Below are 18,658 nucleotides of genomic sequence, written 5' to 3'. Positions count from 1 at the left end.
CTTTACTAAGATCGGCAGAAGTAAGATGGCGGTCGGCGTGCACGCCCTTTTATACCCCCTGTGACGCCCACCAAAGCAAGCCAATCACTTGCATGCCCTTCTGAAAGATGGTGGTGACCCGTGCCTAGGTCATCACTTTGCCCACAGTGTCCATGGATCCTGATTGGCTGAAAAAGAGCGCAAAACAAACTTTTGAAACGCGACTTTGGCGCGTAAGTCGCCGACCTCGTGGCCGACCTCATCCTAGGGTCGGGTTTCGTTTCATGAAACCCGACTTTGCCAAAAGTCGGCGACTTTTGAATTTTTTCGACCCGTTTCGCTCAACTCTACTCACCACACATCTAGATATGTTCCTTAGGGGGTCTAGTTTCCAAAATGGGGTCACTTGTGGGGGGTTTCACCTGTTTAGGCACATGAGATGCTCGTCAAATGCGACATGGCGTCCGATCTCAATTCCAGCCAATTTTAGGTTGAAAAAGTCAAATGGGGCTCCTTCCCTTCTGAGCCCTGCCATGTGCCCAAACAGTGGTTCCCCCCAACATATTGGGTATCAGCGTACTCAGGACAAATTTGACAACAATCTTTAGGGTCCAATTTCTCCTGTTACCCTTGGGAAAACAAAATATTGGGGACTAAATGATCATGTTTGTGGAAAAAATATGATTTTTTACTTTCACGCCCGGGCGTTATAAACTTCTGTGAAGCCCTTGGGGGTTCAAAGTGGTCACCACACATCTAGATAAGTTCCTTAGGGGGTCTAGTTTCCAAAACGGGGTCAATTGTGGGGGGTTTCCACTGTTTAGGCACATCAGACGCTCGTCAAACGCGACATGGCGTCCGATCTCAATTCCAGCCAATTTTAGGTTGAAAAAGTCAAACGGGGCTCCTTCCCTTCTGAGCCCTGCCATGTGCCCAAACAGTGGTTCCCCCCCACATTTTGGGTGTCAGCGTACTCAGGACAAATTTGACAACAACCTTTGGGGTCCAATTTCTCCTGTTACCCTTGGGAAAACAAAATATTGAGGACTAAATGATCATGTTTGTGGAAAAAATATGACTTTTTATTTTCACGCCCGGGTGTTATAAACTTCTGTGAAGCCCTTGGGGGTTTAAAGTGGTCACCACACATCTAGATAAGTTCCACATAGGGGGTCTAGTTTCCAAAATGAGGTCACTTGTGGGGGGTTTCCACTGTTTGGACACATCAGACGCTCGTCAAACGCGACATGGCGTCCGATCTCAATTCCAGCCAATTTTAGGTTGAAAAAGTCAAACGGGGCTCCTTCCCTTCTGAGCCCTGCCATGTGCCCAAACAGTGGTTCCCCCCCACATATTTGGTATTAGCGTACTCAGGACAAATTGGACAAAAACTTTTGGGGTCCAATTTCTCCTGTTACCCTAGGGAAAATAAAAAAATTGTTGCTAAAATATTATTTTTGTGACTAAAAAGATAAATGTTAATTTTTTCCTTCCACGTTGCTTCTGCTCCTGTGAAGCACCTGAAGGGTTAATAATCTTCTTGAATGTAGTTTTGAGTAGCTTCAGGGGTGCAGTTTTTAGAATGATGTCACTTTTTGGTATTTTCTGCAATTTAGACCCCTCAAAGTGACTTCAAATGTGAGGTGGTCCCTAAAACAAATGGTTTTGTAAGTTTTGTTGTAAAAATTAGAAATCGCTGGTCAACTTTTAACCCTTATAACTTCCTAACAATAAAAAATGTTGCTTCCCAAATTGTGCTGATGTAAAGTAGACATGTGGGAAATGTTATTTAGTAACTATTTTGTGTCGCATATTTCTCTGTTTTAAGGGCTTAAAAATTCAAAGTTTGAAAATTGCAAAATTTTCAAAATGTTCGCCATATTTCTGTTTTTTTCATAAATAAACGCAAGTTATAGCAAAAAAATTTTACCAATAAAGTGAAGTACAATATGTCACGAGAAAACAGTCTCAGAATCGCCTAGATCCATTGAAGCGTTCCAGAGTTATAACCTCATAAAGGGACAGTGGTCAGAATTGTAAAAATTGGCCCGGTCATGAACGTGCAAACCACCCTTGGGCGTGAAGGGGTTAAGCATCAGAACTGGACTACAGTAACTGTACTCCCTAATTGTTGTACCTTTTTTATCAAGATATTGCACCATGATTAACACTCAAAAAAAGGTTCAAGAATAGTTTGAGGGACTTGATAAAGAAAGGTGTTTTCTTTCCCTAAACATTACCTCAGATTTAAATCTAATTGAGCATCAGTGAGATTTTCTGGGCAAATAAGTCTGAAACATGGAGATTGCCTTACTGGAAAGATCTGTTGCTTATGTCTTAAGGTACTGTCACACTTAGCGATGCACCAGCGATCCCGACCAGCGATGTGACGTGGTCAGGATCGCTGGTGCATCGCTAAGTGGTCGCTAGTGAGCTACCACACAGGCAGATCTCACCAGCGACATAGCAGGGGTCGGGGGTCGCTACTTACCTGTCAGACGAGGCGATCCTGACGTCCTCCCGCCCGCGTCCACGCGTCGCTCGTCGGCGCCACAGGAAGCTGACGACGAGAAACGGCCAAGGCCGTTCTCGTGCGATCAGCGATAGCCAGCGGGGGAGCCGGTCGGAGGTAAGTGTCAGACATAGCGATATCGCAAAATCAGTGACGTTATAGCGATATTGCTAGCGATATTGCTTAGTGTGACAGGCCCTTTAGTATCAGATATCTTGCATCATTCAAAGGGTCTGAACTGTTTAAGCATCACGCATGTGTTGGTGTTTTTAATATCAGTACAGATCGGTGTAAATGTATTTGCGGTTTGTGTAAGTCACTCATGTATTTGACTAAGTTATCCTATTATTTAGATGGAATATACACACTGACCACTGAAGCTGGGACGTCATACCAGACCTACTGTGACATGACTACAGATGGTGGAGGTTGGACATTAGTGGCCAGTGTCCATGAAAATGATATCAAGGGTAAATGTACAGAGGGAGATCGATGGACCAGCCAATCAGGAAACAATGCCAACAAACCAAAAGGAGATGACAACTGGGCTAACTATGCCACATTTGGCCAACCTGAAGGAGCAACCAGCGATGATTATAAGGTTATTATTTTGAATACTAGGACAACAATAATTTTATTAAATTTACATTTTGTCAAACCTTGTAAAGTTTCAGAGTGACCCTCTCCCACTATATGGCCATTAATTTCTTACTGACAAAAGGAGTCCATGTACATCATATGACCGTTAAGGAAGTATGGAGTTGGAACAGGAGCTGAACTTGTGCCTACGTTAGCAAGATAACCTCTTTGACGCTGTAGTTAGATGTTAACAAGGTATCTGAGTGATCAGACAGAAGTGGGATGGACCTTAAGAGATTGCTAAGTTTACAACACAACGCATTGCAGAAGTATTTGTGCATCGTATGCATCGCAGAAGTATTTGTGTATTGTACCTGTGATCAAGCTATTAAAGTTTCCAGTTACCTGGAAGACAAAATATTTAATATAACAAAAAGAATTAAGACAAAAAACTAAAGCAAAAAAAGTTAAAGTCCCCTCTTATTCCTATTATTAAAATAACAAAAAAATTGGAAACTTAAATATACTTAGAAATGTGGTGTCCAGAAAAGACAAATCCATTCAAAAGCTACAATTTGCCCTGCAAAAACAAGCCCCAACACAATTGATTAAACAAAAAAAATTAAAAAGTCTCAGAACAAGGTGAAAGAATACAAGTATTACCATCTCTTTCTTTTAAATATTAAACGTTCATGAAAATGATATTAACATGGTATTGCTTTAATTTTACTGACCTGTAGAATAAACGTTGTGGCAGGGCTGAGGGTCGTGTAATCGATGGGTAATATGTGTCTCATAAATGGCTTGTCTCCATAATGTAAGGCATAACAAATATTGCTGTATTATTATTGTTTGAAGGACCTGTGGGAGGTCACAGTCATGGGACCAGTCAGCTGCTGGGTTCGTGGGTGTGGCTACACCCTTATAATGTGGCCTGCTCTTGAACCAGGCAGCTGTGTGTGAGGGGGTATACACCTCCTGTGTGCGCTGAGGCTTGCGGACTGAGCCTGAAGAAAAGGACTTATGATGTTGTTTTGTCTCCTGAACTGAAGGCTGTTTATTTTGGTGATGTGCTGTTTGGTTTATGACGTAATAAACCGCATGAACTTTAAGGGAACCTGCATCCTGACTGTCTCCCGTCACACCTAAGCAAGTAGAATCCCTACAATTGGTGCTAGACGTGCGGGCAGAGTTCCCAGCAGAGACTTGAGACCGTTGCTGCATGTCCTGGGTAAAGTTTTCAGCGAGGCAGCAAGCTTTACCCGGAATAAAGGAGGACCTGCTAAAACACCTAGTCCAGGCCCAGACACAGCAACAGGAGGCCAACAGGCTGTTCTTACAGCATCTCCAGCAGAGCCAGCAGAAGCAACGGCAGCTGATGCAGCTTCTGGCAACCACCATCCAGGAGGGCAGGACGAGCGCCCCAACCCCAGGTCCGGCTGATGCTACCCACGTCACAAAGGCAGTAAGACGCGCATTGCCAAAAATGACCCCTGAGGATGATGTGAAGGCCTTCCTGACGGTGTTTGAGAGGGTGGCTGAGAGGGAAAAACTTCAGCCAGAGCCGTGGGCAGAGGTACTGGCCCCATACCTAACGGGGGAGCCCCAGAAGGCGTACTTTGACCTGACTGTACAAGACGCCAGAGAGTATCCCAAATTAAAAGCGGAAATTCTCGCACGCTTGTGGGTAACAATGACTTCCAGGGCACAGCGAGTTCATCGCCGGGCCTATCACCGGGACAAACTCCCGCGCTCCCAAATGTTTGACCTGTTGCACCTGGTCCAAAAATGGCTGCAGCCAGAGTCGGCTTCCCCTGCACAGTTGGTAGAGCAAGTCGTGATGGATCGGTTTGTGCATTCTCTGCCGAGACCTCTACAGACTTGGGTTGCCCAGGGTGATCCCCAGAATGCCGATGAACTGGTAGGACTGGTCGAGAGATACCAGGGGATGGAAGGCTCCTTGGGGAAGCAGCCCATTCCGTATTGGGCGTCCCAACAAGGGGCGGAGTTCCAAAAAAGGGGTGGGTCATCCAAGGTCAAAAGGGGTGGGGGGAGGCAGTGCCCAAGGTCCCCACGGGTGATATTGTTTGCTGGAAGTGCCACGGGCCTGAACATATAGCTACCCGTTGTTCGCAGACCACCGAGCAGATGGACTGCAGCATGGGACGTTGTAGTTCATACTACGCATATCCAGCTTGCAGTGTGAATTCGCCACCTAACGAGGGGCCACAAGCATGTCCCATGAAGGTGAACGGGCGAGCCGCAATGGCGCTTCTAGACTCCGGGAGCTTGGTGACCCTTGTGAGGGTCAGTTTTCCTCTCAATCTACTCCCGGGTAAAAAGATTGGCGTTCGGTGAATACATGGCGATGCAAAGGACTACCCTATGGCCAGGGTGAACATTGAAACGGCGCATGGCACCGAGTCGCATGAAGTTGGCGTTGTTCGAGATTTGTTGCATCCTATAATTGTTGGCTGGGATTTCTGTCTGTTTTGGGATCTGTGGGGGAAGGGTTCTGAGTGTGCTAGCAAGAGCAGGGAACCAATCCACCCCAATGAGGTATCGCCACCACCAGAGGCAGACGGGTTTCCTTTATGTGTCCTTGTTGGGGATGAAGAGGAAGGGTCCCCTGTACCTGACATCCCGGAGATAGGGGTGAATTTTGGGACTGCCCAACATAGGGACCCCACGCTGAGGGAAGCCTTTAACAATGTCACCGTCATTAATGGTGTTGCACAAGAGCCGGGAGCAGACACAAGGTTTCCCTATTTTATGTTGAGTGGGGAATTGTTGTACCGGGTCACGAAAATAAGGGAGGAGGTGGTAGAGCAGTTAAGAGTACCAGGCCCCTATAGACGGAAAGTGTTGGACATGGCCCATTCACACATCTTGGGGGGATACCTGGGGGTGGAAAAAACGCAGGAAAGGATTGTACAGAGGTTCTATTGGCCTGGGTGCCACTGGGAAATAGCAAACTATTGCAGGTCCTGCCCGACATGTCAGTTAACTGCCCCAACATCTCATTTTCGGAACCCTTTTGTGCTACTGCCCATGATTGAGGTGCCATTTAAGACAATTGCCATGGACTTGGTCGGTCCCTTAGTTAAATCAGCTCGGGGCCATCAGTATATATTAGTCATCCTGGACTATGCCACACGCTATCCTGAGGCCATTCCCCTGAGAAACTCCTCCGCGAAGAGTATAGCCCGCGAGCTGGTCCATGTGTTTTCCCGGACGGGTTTACCGAAGGAGATCCTGACCGGCCAGGGGACACCTTTTATGAGCAAGGTGATGAGGGAATTGTGGAAAACAGCAAGAGAACAACAAGGTTTACCCGTACAGGCCTCCAAACAAATGCACTATCAGGATGCAGTGGACCCATATAATAAAGATGGCAACACAGGTGCAAGAATACCAATCAAGCAACTGCTCGCAGCCTACCAATACATGGAGGGGGCGGTTGCCTGGTATGTTGATGCACAAAACAACTTGTATGCGGCGCTGTTCACACTAAGGCCATGCACAGCATCCAGGCCAGCCTAGTACCAACACCCTTCTATTAGCTCAGGCGGGCTGCCCAGTGCTAACAAAATGCATGCCGTTTGAACAGACACCGCAGTTTACAAGACCAAATGGGCCCAGCTGCACCCCGAATAAAAAGTGCAAAAAACACATTTAAAAAAATGTGGAGTGTTAGCTGATATTTTGGCCAAAATACGTGAGCCCGTAACCTACGTCAAAGATCTCCACGTTTACGGGTACCTAACACTAAATACTAATACAGCACAGTACAAAAAGAGGACTTGAAAATCCTCCAATAATGGAAAACAGCAAGAGAACAACAAGGTTTACCCGTACAGGCCTCCAAACAAATGCACTATCAGGATGCAGTGGACCCATATAATATAGGCTATCTATTCCTTTGGGGTCTGCTCTGGGGCAGTTAGTTTTCCCTTTTCTTGCTTTAGGCTTATGTAGTCCTCCGGCCGTGACGAGGCATCTAGGTTCATCGTAGGCACGCTCCACGGCTACTACTCGTTGTGTGGTAAGATCAGGGATCTGCAATCTGCATAGTTACCTACCACTCTGGTTTTCTGTGGCTTAGCTAGTTTGCTTTTTTCTCCACGGTGACCCATTCTTAACAGTAAACTACAAGATCCACCAACCCTGAAGACGGAAGCCATACCAGGTTTATCATGTCAACCTCATCAAGCCGTGGCAAGATAGATAGCCAGCGGTAACTCCGTACTTGCTGGGAAACCTAGAAGGGGAGGTTGGAGCGGTTACCATAGCGGAGACGCTATCAAAGGCCTAGAAACAGCAGTGCCGGGAGTTACTCCAGAAAAACAGGGACCTGTTCTCAGAGTTTCCGGGGTGCACGAAGGTGGTGGAGTGTTATGAAAGAGTCACCGTAGGAGGCAAAAACAGAAATACTAGCTAAGTCCAGAAAACCAGAGAAGTTGGCAGCTATCGGATTGCAGACCCCTGAACCTAACAACAACAACTAGCAGTAGCCGTGGGGGGTTCCTACGGTGCCCTAGACCCCTCGATCACAGCCGGAGAACTACATAGCCTAAAGACAGAAAGGGAAATCTAAACTGCCCCAGAGCAGACCCCAAAGCAATAGGCAGCCCCCAACATATAATGACGGTGAAGCAAGATGAAAAAATACTCACATAGATAGAAAGATAGGCTGAGCAAATGATGGGGCCCAAGCTAACTAAATAGGACAGAATAGAAAAGCTGCTGTCTGCAATCGGCCAAAACCCTCTCAAAAACAAGAGCCAACAGACTGATAGGGAAAAAGGCCCTGAAGATGCTAGGCTTCAAAAAGACTATATCAGTACTCGGGTATTATCTGAAGACAGAGCAAAAAGGATATCAGCTCACCCAGCAGGGAAAGGCAGAAATCCAGAAAAACAAGGCAAAACAAAACCAAAACACAAATGCAAAAAGTAGAGCAGAAAACTTAGCTTTTGAGGAGCAGGAATCAGACTGGTCTCAAAGAATCCCTCAGAGTAATCACCCGCAAGGCAGAAGGGCGTCGGCTGCCTTATATCCAGTCAGCGATCCCAGTCACCCAGTCATCATCATTCTGCTCAGGTGCTTTGTAATCAGCCTCACTACCTTCCTTCACCAGAAGAGGGAGTTCATCAGACCTCAATGGTGAAGGGGAAAATGAACTCACAACAGTACCTCCCCCTTGAGGAGGGGTCACCGAACCCTCATCCACGCCACCAGGGCGATCAGGGTGAGCCCGATGAAAGGCATGCACCAATCTTTTGGCATGAATAGCAGAGGCAGAGACCCAGGAATTATCCTCCTGACCATAACCCTTCCACTTAACCAAATACTGGAGTCTCCGTCTAGCCAGACGTGAATCCAGTATCTTCTCTACCTCATATTCCATGTTACCTTCAACTAATACAGGGTCCGGAGGTGAAACCCCAGGAACAACTGGTTCAACAAACCTCTTCAACAAGGACTTATGAAACATATTATGAATTTTAAATGTGACAGGAAGAGCCAAACGAAAAGAGACCGGATTAATACTCTCCAAAATCTTGTAAGGTCCAATAAATCTAGGCTTAAACTTAGGAGAAGCCACATTCATAGCGATATTTTTTGATGATAACCAAACCATAACACCCACCTTAAACTGGGGACCAATGGTCCTATGCCGGTTGGAAAACCGCTGGGCCTTTTCCTGGGAGAGAGATAACATATCCACCACTTGGTCCCAGATCTGGTGCATTCTCTCCACCACAGTATCAACACCTGGGCAGGCAGAAGGCTCCACCTGCCCTGAAGAAAATCCAGGATGAAACCCAAAGTTACAAAAAAAAGGTGACATCAAAGTGGCAGAACTAGCTCTAATATTTAAAGCAAATTCGGCCAAGGGCAAAAATGAAACCCAATCATCCTGATCAGCGGAAATAAAACACCTCAAATACGACTCCAAGGTCTGGTTTGTTCTCTCCGTCTGCCCATTGGTCTGAGGGTGAAAAGCAGAGGAGAAGGACAACTGAATTCCCAGCTTGGAACAGAAAGTCCTCCAAAATCTAGACACAAATTGAACTCCTCTGTCAGATACAATGTTCTCAGGAATCCCGTGCAAGCGAACCACCTGTTGCAAAAACAGGGGCACCAACTCAGAGGAAGATGGCAACTTAGGGAGTGGTACAAGATGAACCATCTTAGAGAACCTATCACAAATCACCCAAATAACAGTCATTCTCTGAGAGACAGGCATATCAGAGATGAAATCCATTGAAATATGGGTCCATGGCCTCCTGGGGACCGGCAAAGGCATCAACAACCCACTAGAGCGAGAACAAGGTTTAGACCGGGAGCAAGTCCCACAGGACTGCACAAAATTCCTGACATCACCAGACAAGGCGGGACACCAAAAAAACCGACTCACCAGATCTCTAGTACCAAAAATACCTGGATGACCAGCCAATGCAGAGCAATGAACTTCAGACATCACTCTCTTCTTCCACTGGTCAGGAACATACAACTTTCCACTGGGACAACTCTCAGATTTGTCCTCCTGGAACCCTTCCAGAGCACGTCTCAAATCGGGCGAGATGGCAGAAAGAACTACCCCTTCGCCTAAGATGGTAGCAGGTTTGGTCACCACAGGAGAATCAGCAAAGAAGCTCCTAGAGAGGGCATCTGCCTTGACATTCTTTGTTCCAGGAAGAAAAGAGACCACAAAATCAAAACGTGTAAAAAACAAGGCCCACCTAGCCTGTCTAGGGTTCCAGCGTTTGGCCAACTCCAGGTAAATCAAATTCTTGTGGCCAGTGAGGACCACGACTTGGTGTTTAGCTCCCTCCAACCAATGTCTCCACTCCTCAAATGCCCATTTCATGGCTAACAGTTTCCGATTCCCCACATCATAGTTACATTCAGATGGAGAGAACTTTCGGGAAAAAAAGCACAGGGATTCATTTTAGATGTTACAGGATCCTTTTGGGATAAAACAGCTCCTGCACCAATCTCAGAAGCGTCCACCTCTACCTGGAACAGGAGTGATACATCAGGTTGCCGCAAAACCGGGGCAGAAGTGAATCTTCGCTTCAGCTCCTGAAAGGAAGAAACAGCCTCCGGAGACCAATTCAACACATCAGCACCCTTTTTAGTCAGATCAGTCAATGGCTTGGCAATACTAGAAAATTTTGCTATAAATTTCCGATAAAAATTAGCAAAACCCAAAAACTTCTGGAGGGCCTTCAAAGAAGTGGGCCGAACCCAATCATAAATGGCCTGTACCTTGGCCGGGTCCATTTCAGTAGTTGACGGAGACAAAATAAATCCCAAAAATGAAATGCTCTGTACCCCAAAAAGGCATTTCGATCCTTTGACATACAGGGAATTCTCCCTCAAGATCCGGAACACAGTCCGAACATGTTCCACATGAGAATCCCAATCCTTGGAGAAGATCAAAATATCATCCAGATAGATAATCAAAAATTTATCCACAAAGTCTCGGAAAATGTCGTTCATGAAGCACTGAAAGACAGAAGGGGCATTAGTAAGCCCAAAAGGCATCACCAGGTACTCAAAATGTCCCTCCGGAGTATTAAACGCCGTCTTCCATTCATCCCCATGCTTAATGCGGATAAGATTATACGCCCCCTGAGGTCAAGCTTGGTAAACCAGCAAGCACCTTTAACTCTGGAGAATAGATCCAAAATCAGGGGTAACGGATACTGATATTTAATAGTAATTTTGTTGAGGGCACGATAATCAATACAAGGCCTTAATGAACCATCCTTTTTGGCCACGAAAATAAAACCGGCACCTAAGGGTGAAGAGGATGGTCTAATATGACCCTTCTCCAACGCCTCTTTAATATAGCCTCGTGCTTGGGTACAGATAAATTGAAGAGCCGACCCTTAGGAAATTTACACCCCGGGCTCAGTTCAATTGCACAGTCATAACTCCTATGAGGAGGCAAAGACGCAGACTCATTCTCACTAAATACATCATAAAAGTCCGCCAAATAGTCAGGAACATCATGCGACTGAGGAGAGGTGGAAAAAACTGGAGCCTCACTAAGGGCACACCGACAACCCCAACTCACCACATACACAGATTTCCAATCCAAAACTGGATTATGAATTTGCAACCAGGGAAACCCCAGAACAATGGTATCATGCAAATTATGCAACACCAAAAATCTGCAATTCTCTTGATGGTCTGGGGCGACCCGCATTACCACCTGGGTCCAAAACTGAGGTTTATTTTTCGCCAAAGGAGTAGCATCAATCCCCCTCAAAGGGGTAGGCGTCCACAGAGGTGTCATCGGAAATCCACAACGTTTAGCAAAATCCAAGTCCATTAGATTCAGGGCTGCTCCCGAATCCACAAAAGCCTTGGCGGAAAATGTGGACAGGGAGCAGATCAGAGTAATTGCCAGAAGAAACTTAGGTTGAACACCACCCACAGAAAACGTGTGTGCAAAACGTTTCTCTCATTTAGGACAGACAGAAATAATATGCGAGGCATCTCCACAAAAAAACACAGCTTATTTTGCCTTCTGAACTCCTGACGTTGCTCCCTGGACAAAACTCTATCACATTGCATAGGTTCAGACACTTGTTCAACAGGTGGCAACACCTCTCGTGCAGTCCTGCGTTCACGTAAACACCGAACAACCTGAATGGCTAATGACATAGAATCGTCAAGACCAGAGGGAACAGGAAATCCCACCATAGTATCTTTTACGGCTTCTGACAAACCCTTCCGAAAGAGAGCAGCCAAGGCATTATCATTCCAGGTAGTAAGGACCGCCCACTTTCGGAATTTTTGACAGTACAATTCTGCAGAATCTCGACCCTGGCTCAATGCCAACAGGGTCTTTTCAGCCTGATCAATAGCATTAGGTTCGTCATACAACAACCCCAAGCTTGAAAAAATGCGTTCACATTAGTCAGAATAGGATCATCTGGTTTCAAAGAAAACGCCCAATCCTGGGGATTGCCACGCAGCAAAGAGATGACAATTTTAACCTGCTGCATGGAGCTCCCTGACGAGTTAGGCTTCAAGGCAAAAAATAATTTACAATTATTTTTCAAATTCAAAAATTTAGACCGATCCCCAAAAAACACATCAGGAGTAGGGATCTTTGGTTCAGCAGCATGTGAATGAGCAAGGTAGGAGGAAATTCCCCGCACTTCCGCAGCGAGCTGCTCCACACGATCCGACAATTGCTTTATCTCCATTGAGAGAGAAAAAAAAAATTCCCCCTTCGGCCTCAGAGATATAGAGGAAAAAATATACACACTTTTCTTTCCTGCTATTGAGTACCCTAGGATCTGCGGTATGGCGGGTGATTCTGTTATGTAGGAGGCAAAAACAGAAATACTAGCTAAGTCCAGAAAACCAGAGAAGTTGGCAGCTATCGGATTGCAGACCCCTGAACCTAACAACAACAACTAGCAGTAGCCGTGGGGGGTTCCTACGGTGCCCTAGACCCCTCGATCACAGCCGGAGAACTACATAGCCTAAAGACAGAAAGGGAAATCTAAACTGCCCCAGAGCAGACCCCAAAGCAATAGGCAGCCCCCAACATATAATGACGGTGAAGCAAGATGAAAAAACACTCACACAGATAGAAAGATAGGCTGAGCAAATGATGGGGCCCAAGCTAACTAAATAGGACAGAATAGAAGAGCTGCTGTCTGCAATCGGCCAAAACCCTCTCAAAAACAAGAGCCAACAGACTGATAGGGAAAAAGGCCCTGAAGACGCTAGGCTTCAAAAACACTATATCAGTACTCAGGTATTATCTGAAGACAGAGCAAAAAGGAAATCAGCTCACCCAGCAGGGAAAGGCAGAAATCCAGAAAAACAAGGCAAAACAAAACCAAAACACAAATGCAAAAAGTAGAGCAGAAAACTTAGCTTTTGAGGAGCAGGAATCAGGCTGGTCTCAAAGAATCCCTCAGAGTAATCATCCGCAAGGCAGAAGGGCGTCGGCTGCCTTATATCCAGTCAGCAATCCCAGTCATCATCATTCTGCTCAGGTGCTTTGTAATCAGCCTCACTACCTTCCTTCACCAGAAGAGGGAGTTCATCAGACCTCAATGGTGAAGGGGAAAATGAACTCACAACAGTGGAGCATGAAGTTCTGACCGAGCCACATGTGCTGGTGAATGTGAAACCATATCGTATTCCTGAGGCCCGGCGAGAGGTAATCTCCAAGGAGGTGCAGCGTATGTTGAAACTCGGGGTCACTGAGGAATCCAAGAGCGGCTGGTCGAGCCCGATTGTCCTGGTCCCAAAACCTGATGGTGAATGGAGGTTCTGCAACGATTACCGGAAACTGAATGAGGTCTCCAAGTTCAACGCTTATCCCATGCCACGCGTTGATGAGCTGATCGAGAGACTTGGACCTGCCAGGTACATAACCACTTTAGATATGAGAAAGGGATACTGGCAGATCCCCATGGCACAGGAAGCCAAGGAGAAGACGGCATTCTCCACACCAGACGGGTGCTTCCAGTATGTCCATATGCCGTTTGGCCTACAGGGAGCTCTGGCAACCTTCCAGAGGGCTATGGATAGAATCCTTGCACCTCATAAGCTATCCCCTGCCGCGTACCTGGATGATATCGTCATCTTTACCCCGAACTGGGAGTCTCACCTGGAAGAGGTCCAAGCAGTGTTTGACGCTCTAAGGGAGGCGGGGTTAAAATAAACCCGAAAAAGTGTGCCTTGGGTAAGGAGGAAGCCAAGTACCCTGGATATGTAGTGGGGTGTGGCGAGATCAAACCCCAAATCAATAAAGTGGAGGCAATTCAAACATGGCCGAGACCTCTGTCAAAAAAGCAAGTTAAAGCCTTCCTGGGGATTGTGGGATATTACAGGAGGTTCATCCCAAACTTCAACACAATTGCTGCACCTCTAACTGATCTGTTTAAGGGGACAAAGTCAGTGATGGTCAGCTGTTCCGAAGAAGCAGAGTCAACCTTCCAAGAAATGAAGGGAGATCTTTGTAAGCAACCCATTTTGGTGGCCCCAGACTTTAAACGTGAATTTATCCTCCAGACAGATGCCTCAGATGTCGGGGTAGGAGCAGTCCTTTCCCAAGAGATACGTGGGGAGGAGCATCCTGTTCTTTACTTGAGTAGGAAGTTGACTTCTTGTGAGAGAAATTACTCAGTTGTAGAGAAGGAGTGTTTGGCCATAAAATGGGCAGTGGATACATTACGGTACTACCTGGTGGGACGGAAGTTTAGATTAATATCCGACCATGCCCCACTCAAGTGGATGAGGGAAACAAAGGGTAAGAATGCTAGGGTCACCCGCTGGTTCTTAGCCCTACAAGACTTCAACTTCCATGTAGAGCATAGGGCCGGGAAGCTACATGGGAATGCCGATGCCCTCTCCAGAATCCCTTGCCTGGTAGGTGAAAGTGCCAAGCCCCACGGCTTTAGGCAGAGGGGGGAGATATGTGGCAGGGCTGAGGGTCGTGTAATCGATGGTAGATATGTGTCTCATAAATGGCTTGTCTCCATAATGTAAGGCATAACAAATATTGCTGTATTATTATTGTTTGAAGGACCTGTGGTGAGGTCACAGTCATGTGACCAGTCAGCTGCTGGGTTCGTGGGTGTGGCTACACCCTTTTAATGTGGCCTGCTCTTGAACCAGGCAGCTGTATGTGAGGGGGTATACACCTCCTCTGTGCGCTGAGGCTAGCGGACTGAGCCTGAAGGAAAGGACATATGATGTTGTTTTGTCTCCTGAACTGAAGGCTGTTTATTTTGGTGACGTGCTGTTTGGTTTATGACGTAATAAACCGCATGAACTTTAAGGGAACCTGCCTCCTGACTCTCTCCCGTCGCTCCTAAGCGAGTAGAATCCCTGCAACGTTAAATGCAATTTTCACATAAGGAACACCATAAAAACAAAGTCCATGCAACAATGATTTTTTCTTGTTAATTTCACGCCAAAAGGATTTTATTTTCCATGTTTCAGCATAATAAATCCCAGCCTTAAAGATGATTTTGAAATCTACAACCTGTTTTGAAAATGTAAGACCCAAAACAGCTATGTTCATAAAAAAAAGGCTAATAAAAATTAGGTAATTTTTCTTTTCTTAATTTTCATTTTTAAAGAGCTTTTGAAAGCCTATGCATTTAATATTATTGATACTTCAACACTTTGTAATTTATCCAATGACTAAGGGGCATAGTAGAAATACGCCACAGTATTTTATCAGGAACAAGATATTTTTATTAACATTATATGTTGAATACACTGTAAAATAATACAATAATTATTTTGCATACAAATCCTGTTAAAATTCAGTCTCAAGGAAGAATCAGTTTGTATGTCTATTATATCCCAATTTGTTTCTAGAACCAAGGATATTATGATATTGTCTCTAAGGACTTGGGATTATGGCATGTACCCAACAAGACACCCTTGTCTAAGTGGAGAAAAGATGCTATCCTAAGATACCGCACAGACAATGGTTTCTTTACCCAGGAGGGTGGAAACCTCTTCCATCTGTATAATGTAAGTAATCGGCCTGGTCGCTATGACTTATATTGGATTTATCATCTTAAATTTCAGTGGCATTTTCAATGTTGGATAATTCTGGACTTTTGTTTTTGGAATATGTGGAAACCATATCACTCTAAGCACAAAATATAACATTTTATGCAATAGAGAACTATCACTAAAAAAGTAATGCAAGAGAAAAAACTAGGAGACAAAAGAGCGCAATAGGTTCTTATCCGATGGTGATGGAAAGGTAGAAAAAGTGAGACCATTCACCTGGTGTAGCTGGAAATTATCAGCATAAGATAGGCACGTATTACAGCTGCTGCAGGACACCGGTCACATATGGACCCAGGAAAGAGCAGGAAGGAGGTGTCATTCAATGCGCTGATGATGAGAGCTCGATGGTAGGATAAAATCAAATAAAATGTTATTGTTTTGGTTTACATGTCAACATGTTTCGAGGTCCCACACAACCTCTTCATCAGGACAAAAACCTAAAGCTTTAGGTTTTTGTCCTGATGAAGCGATCGTGTGAGACTTTGAAATGCGCTGACCTGTAAACCTGTACAATAAAATTTTCTTTGATTTTATCCTGCCATCGAGTTCTCATCAACAATGCATTGAATGACATCTCTTTCCTGCTCGTTAACTAAAAAAGTAATGACTCTCAGTCATGGGAAAACAGTTTACCAACAAATCTATAATCAGGGCTGGACTGTCCATCTGGCAATTCTTTCAAATTCCAGTTGGGCCAATGTCCAAATTTCCTCCACTGCAAGGTGCTGTAACTTCCTTTTTTGGTAAGCCATTGTAAACGATTCCAATTCCCTGGTAGTTATTTGTAGCTCCATCACCTCCCTTCTAACCTCATTCCACATTCTGCAAGGTCAGCAGAGATAAGTTGTGTAATGTGACTACAGAGAGCAGTCGATTAAGTGGTGGCCTGAACAGATGATTATAGGGGTGCAGAGTATTACACTACTTCTGATTTTATATTGATGACCTATTCTAAGGATAGGTCACCAATATTCAAACACTGGACAACCCCTTTAAACTATGTTTTAACACTACAAATGTTTATATAATTCTCTCTTAGATATATCCAGTGGTGTACAATGGTGGAACCTGCCCAGCAAACAATGGACCTGCCATTCCCGTCGTATATGACTTTGGAAGTGCTGAGAAGACCAAAGCATTGTATTCGCCAAATGGACAAAGTAAGGTCATTTTTATTATGTAGTAAGATAATTACAGTCTACATAAATACAAGTACTAGACTAGTAATTATGACAATTAATTGTTTTTCTAATTGCAGAAGAGCTTGTTCCTGGCTTTGTCCAGTTCCGGGCTTTTAATTATGAAAAAGCTGCCCTTGCTCTATGTCCTGGAGTGAAGGTGACAGGGTGTAATGCAGAAGTTGTGAGTATTATAATCCAAATACAATACATTCAATACTGACATTGATAATATCGGTAAAATCTAAAGGCAGATATCTATCATCACTTCGCCACTTTACTGGCCATTAAATTGGATTTTAAGATAGCAAAAATACCCTACATCATTAAAGAGTTGAAGAGTTGCTCTTACGCCTCTCACTTCAGCATAGAGAGGAGAGCTGAGTTGATGACATCTAGCGAGGAGTGAGCACTAAATTGTTCAGATGCTCATTACTTGTAACAAGCTTTCTGTATTGCTTGAGTGCTCGTCTCGAGTAATGAAAATGGGAAACACGAGCATTTTTCCAGTGGACCTTCCCAGGAGGTCTGGTGGGCATTAAAATTGCTGAAATGGCTGAAAAAAGTGCTCTAATGGAATGGCAACAGCATGGAGAAGATGCTTGGACACATCTCTGACTTCCAAAATGCTGCTTGGAACAATGTTGTCACAGTATTACGCTACTTTTCCGGAGTGACAATATCATCCAAACTTGAATACAAAATGGATTTTACAGAAAAAGATGTTAAGAAACATTCTCTTCTGTATAATGACTTGAATATAAGGCAAGATAAAAAAAGTGAGAAGAAAAACCTCCATCCGTTAGGCTAAGCATTCACTCCATCTGTTAGGAACAACTGTCATGGACGCAATCGTCCTCCTCCGATTTCCAGACCTCCCTGGCAGTCTGTCCATGCTGGGGCGGAGCTATCGCACACTTGGGTGATGTGACTACACATGGTGGTTTCTCGTGTGTGGAAGTAGTGATAGATGAGGGGACATCACGCTTCCCACTTGTTTCGTGGCCCGGGAGACATGGGATGCTGTGTCTCTCGGTTGCCAGGCAATGCAGGATGCTGCCTTGTCTGGTGTAAGCCAATGATGGGAATGTGTGCACAATGCTGTACAGATGAGCAGGGAGACGCTTCCTGGACATGACTGGGAAGAATGCATCACTTGATTTTCATCATTAGCATTGGGCCTGCTCCTTTCCCGTACAGTGCTGTTTATTAAGTTCACTTGCATAGTGGTGGGATGAGTGATGGTGAAGTTCAAGTTGCTTCTTAGTAGTTGCTTATTGTCTTTTATTGTTCTTTTTTCTTAGCTTTTGTTTTTGGGTTCCCTTTTGCTTTTTGTTTTAGTTTAATGTTGCTAGCTTAGGACTTACTCTTGTATCCTGACTATAACATTGTTCGAATCACCAGACGTCAGCTTCCCTGTGACAACAGTTTGGGAAGGGCGCTGTAAAGCCTTCCTCCTTATGGGGAGTGGGTGAAGAATATCCAGGCCCTTTAGACTTGCCTAGCAGTGAACACTTGTGCCAAGTATGTCTATTTGCCTATTTGCTGGTCCGGTGTGAGTTGCTACCGAGGAGAATAAATCATGCACATAAAATCATTTTTAATAAAGCATATACACACACATGCATTAATTCTTATCTATCTAATAGGATGATGCCAGCTGACCAGAAATGCATCCACAAGGACCACTTGTTATATAATTAACAAAAAAGTGTGAAACAACTGAAAATATCAATCTATATATATATAAACGCCTTATCGTGTCTGTCTGTAACCGAAATCGCGGGCCGCTGATTGGTCGCGGATGTCAGGCCACAACCAATCAGCG

General features: G+C 45.0%; 1 protein-coding gene across 1 annotated transcript in view; it reads left to right on the top strand.

Annotated features, from left to right (window-relative positions):
- Window positions 1-18,658, top strand: part of LOC141098265 (intelectin-1-like) — a 116,921-nt gene that overhangs the window by 75,398 nt on the left and 22,865 nt on the right. Inside the window, exons 4-7 of the mRNA XM_073585900.1 lie at window positions 2,845-3,092; window positions 15,449-15,607; window positions 16,692-16,812; window positions 16,911-17,014. Coding sequence (XP_073442001.1) covers window positions 2,845-3,092; window positions 15,449-15,607; window positions 16,692-16,812; window positions 16,911-17,014 — 632 coding nt within the window. The remainder of the gene's footprint in view (window positions 1-2,844; window positions 3,093-15,448; window positions 15,608-16,691; window positions 16,813-16,910; window positions 17,015-18,658) is intronic.

Source organism: Dendrobates tinctorius, unplaced genomic scaffold, assembly GCF_039654945.1.
Source record: "Dendrobates tinctorius isolate UK_male_01 unplaced genomic scaffold, ASM3965494v1 ptg000089l, whole genome shotgun sequence".
In the NCBI taxonomy this organism is placed as follows: Eukaryota; Metazoa; Chordata; class Amphibia; order Anura; family Dendrobatidae; genus Dendrobates; species Dendrobates tinctorius.
The sequence above is the reverse complement of the archived record's forward strand: the minus strand, read 5'-3'. Positions and strand labels throughout refer to the sequence as shown.